The sequence below is a fragment of the Zea mays genome, chromosome 8, assembly GCF_902167145.1.
Source record: "Zea mays cultivar B73 chromosome 8, Zm-B73-REFERENCE-NAM-5.0, whole genome shotgun sequence".
NCBI lineage: Eukaryota > Viridiplantae > Streptophyta > Magnoliopsida > Poales > Poaceae > Zea > Zea mays.
In genome coordinates, this window is record NC_050103.1 from 11,357,652 (window position 1) to 11,362,030 (window position 4,379).

Consider the following 4,379-nt stretch of genomic DNA (forward strand, 5'->3'; position numbering starts at 1 on the left):
AATTTGTACGTAGTCGCAACACACAGACATATACCTAGTTAGTATATGAATCCATAATTCCATATGCCTTCTATGGATGCCTTTAGCCGCCGTTTGTAATTTCTAATTTGCAACCATATGTGTTTGTTCAAATGACGCCAAGGTAAGAAGTAACACATGACTTGCAGCTCGCAATTGGAATAGAGGTGCTGTTTGGTTCAGACGTTGTTAAGGGAAATGATAATGAGATCTCTTACCGGTGGTAATGGTTATTGGTTATAATTAGATTTAATAATAGTACATAGGTGCTGTTTGGTTCAAACGTTGTTAAAGGAATAGTAATGAGATCTCTTACCGGTGGTAATGGTTACCAGTTATAATTGGATTTGATAGTAGTACATAGTATTACTAGAAAGAGTTCAACCAAACAAAAGTATCGGTATCCATTACCCTATGTAATCCATTTACGTTATATTTCAGCGAACCAAACGCCACCATAGTATTACTAGAAAGAGCTCAACCAAACAAAAGTATCGATATCCATTACCTAGGTAATCCATTTACGTTATATTTCAGCCGAACCAAACACCACCAAAATAACTTCTTCTTGATGTTTATTTTTCTTTCTTTTTTCATGTCATTTTATTTTGGACGCTGTAGCTTGCGTGAGAATATAGGAAAGCATCGCCTCATCTGTATTTGGTTTCATAGGGTGCAGAGTTCACGCCATCACAGGGCAATGATAAGAAAAGGAGTTGGGATTTGGACCGGTCCAATGTCATCCCATATATAATTTATCATATGCCATTGGTGACTGATGAGTGTCCAGTATTTTTAAACGCGACCCCCGCTAGTCTCATTTATCTCTACTAACTATTAAGACCCTACTGTAGACTGCCCCCGCCTCCCTACACCCGCCCGCGCGCCCGCCGCGAACCGCCCGCCCGCGTGCCGCAATTCTCGCCCGCCCTCCGCAATCCGCCCTCCGCGAACGGCCTCTCCCCGCGCCTCCGCTCCTACGGCCCCGTCCTCGCGGCGTTCCGGCGTGCATCTGAGACCCGCCTCGCCGCAGCGCTCTTGAGACCCGCGCAGATCTAACGAACGCTTGTCTCTCGCGTCGTTGCCGGTGCAGATGTGGACGATTTCTGCAGCTTGTGCGACCCAGGTGAGTGATATCGATCTGTGGCGAGCTCTTCGCGTGCGTAGAGTGGTGGACCCGGGCGGAGAATGAGTGGATCGCCGTTTCCTTTTCCTGCATGCAGATAAGGAGAATTTGTGCCTCTACGGCCTTCCCAACGGGAGCTGGGAGGTGTCGCCGCCGGCGGAGGAGGTTCCTCCGGAGTTGCCCGAGCCGGCGCTCGGCATCAACTTTGCGCGCGACGGCATGCTGCGCCGCGACTGGCTCACACTCGTCGCCGTCCACTCTGACTCGTGGCTCATCTCTGTCGTATTCTTCTGTGACTCGTGGGTCATTTTCATGCATGTGGTTCTTGCCAATGCAGCTGCTCTCAGATTTGAAATGCACAAGTGCGTACTTACCTTGCATGCACAGGATGACATCAGTGGACAGGAAACTAACTGACTACTCGTTCTCTTGTCTAACTATACAGACTTACGGAGGTGGTTAAAGCTAACGAAAAAATGTTGATTGCAGCAGGAAACTTTGTTATACCCTTCTATAAACACAACACCTTCCATGAATCACAAACAAACATGAAGAATCAATTGATCAGTGCGGTCTAATAGAAAGAAAATAGTTGCATCAAAATTAATTAGGGCTCTAATGATAGCTATTTCTAATTGTTTCAGTTATGTTATTACTTAGTTCTCTATATTTCCTATTTGTTTCAGTGGATCAAAATTTTGGTATGTAATCCCATTTTTTCTATTAGATCCTTACTTACTATTTTAAAGACAGCTAGCTATATACTATTTCAAAGTTTTATGTGTTCTTTGAAAACAACTATCAATACATTTGTATGTAATAATGGATCTTTAAAGTTTCATAGTTCTATCAGTGTGACTATGCTCCCTTGTAATTGTTACATGCACCCTATACGAGCGGGGGGAAGAGGGGGAGCGAGGGGGAGCAGCGATGGTGGAGGAATTTGTGGTCCAGACGGAAACAGAATTGGGGGGCAGATCTTCATGTTTCCAAACTACTTTCCTTTAGACAAATAGAACAATAATAAACTAATATATGCCCATTGATTTAGAAGAAATAACTCTATCCTCAATTCCATTTTGCAGGCTAGAATAGTAGGTGGGACAGACACTGATGGGACACCTATTATTGCAGTGATTGCAAAGTTCATGGATATATTAACTACTGGACTTGTTACAACCCCATTATCTTGCAACACTAAATTACATTGAGTTTTTGAAGATTGGGAATTTGTGACCTCATATCTTGAATTTATTTGGTTCTGATGAGGTTCATGGTTTACCTATGTAGATTCAGAAGTGTATCTAGCTGAAAAGATGGACAGATACCTGGGAGACAACTGGAAGAGCTTTACCAGTAGGAATTGTTTGATTGTTCTATAGTTTTCATCTGTCATCTAGGCTGGGCCCCTTATCATCATATCTATTGTTAGTGTGGTTGGTAAAAAATATGGATTACCCTTATATTAAGGTTTATTTGCAATTTAGCTTATATATGTTGTTTATCTTTCTACTCTTTGATCATTCCAGATTAGCAACCTCATTGCCTTATGTCGATTACTGGTGAAATGGAAAAGAGTATATAATTTTACCATATGTTATTTTTAGCTTAAAGAGCTAGAGAAAATGGGTCCTAAAAAGGGAGTGATTAGTCAGTCTGTGAAAGATGTGGTGCAAGGCCTGGTGGATGATGATCTTGTCTAGAAGGACAAAATATTTTTTTGACATTGTGTTAATTTATTAGTGATTCAAAAATAATTTCTTGTATTACCCAACAGCTTGCTCTTGCATATAACCGAACCTTTATATATATTGTCTGTGCTACAAACAAATATATTTTGTTCATAACCTTTTCGTCTCTAACTCCTAGCCTATAATAGTTTTCTTGCAGGTGTACTTTTGGAGTCTTCCAAGTTGTGCTGGAACCAGGTACTGTCATGACTTATTCCTCTCAAATCTTCTTTCCTTGGATACTTTGATGAATTGGTGATTGATAAGTTGCTGATCTTAACTAATAACTAACAATAAGATACAACACCAAGAAACAACACCTTTGTTCTATGGTTTTCGGATGATGGGTAGTATAGGACATTAACTGTGGGCTTTCTTGCTAAGTGCATTACGGATGAAACAGAGCACTTCCTATTGAAGGAGGATAAGATCATAGACATATATGGCTACCCTTGTGTCTGATCTTGATTTGTGGCTTTTGTTGATTTTTAAATCTAAGTTACTACTACTTGCTTAGAACTAGAGGGCTTTGTTATTGTTGTTGTAATACGCTGAGAAAAATGCACACCACACTAAAACTCTATAGAAAAGTTTATAATTTTGTGATGAACTTTGGATCTATAAAGCAAGCATACGGTAGAAAAAATGGGACTCTAGCATTATATATATTAGTTAGTTCACATTCTAGATTTATATTTCTTTTTAATTCTAACAGACAATAGATTCGAGGTACTCTGACAATTTGATTTTATGATGATTTGCTTTAGTTCCTTTGGTGGGCTGCTTTACCATTTTATTACTTCACCTCATTCTGTCATCTAGCTAAAAATGGGAACTAACTGGTATGATGATTTCTGATGGCTTGAGCAGGATGAAGTTTGTTGCCGCCTACCTGCTTGCTATCCTCACTAGGAATCCAGCCCCTCCGCTAAGAACTTGACAACCATTATGGAGTGGGGTAATTTCATTTAACTGTCATTCCAATGGATAACTCTTGTTACTATTAACTCTGCTTTGCTTCATGGAAAAGACTTGATTCTGGCAATAGCATTACCTACTTCTTGGATGTAGGTTTTTTATGTTTAACTAGAATTTAGCACAAATGGTTTGATTTGCATTGGTAGTGTATTCATCACAATAGTGTTCTTGTACTCAGTGATTTTATTTAGGTAGTGTTTGGTTCTAGAGCCAATTGGGATGGAGTGGCTCCATGCCAAGGAGCAGCTTCGTCCGGGAGATTTTAGGGGGTGCCGGATGGTTCATCATTTGAGTATAATTTTTCTTTTTTAGAGCCACTTTGCCCTAGATGGAACCAATCCAAACAGCAACAAATTGAGAGCGAAGTGGCTCCGTCCCATACTCCAGAACCAAACAATACCTTATTGTTCTGCTCTTCTACTTGTACTTGGTCGCATGACTCATGAAGCAAAAGCATATGATTCAATCATTCCTACTTATACATGTTGCAGTTGGCTGTGAAATTGACAATGAAAGGATGGAACTCA

At 40.4% G+C, this 4,379-nt stretch overlaps 1 protein-coding gene across 1 annotated transcript; it reads left to right on the forward strand.

The window, feature by feature from the left end:
* Nucleotides 1–1,080: 1,080 nt before the first annotated feature.
* On the forward strand, nucleotides 1,081–1,561 carry LOC103636750 (PHD finger protein ALFIN-LIKE 3; the record flags this gene model as incomplete). The annotated part of the gene is made up of 2 exons (XM_008659082.1): nucleotides 1,081–1,144; nucleotides 1,242–1,561. Coding segments are annotated over 2 exons (384 nt in total), but the record flags the coding sequence as incomplete, so codon positions are not given.
* Between the last annotated feature and the right edge of the window lie 2,818 nt (nucleotides 1,562–4,379).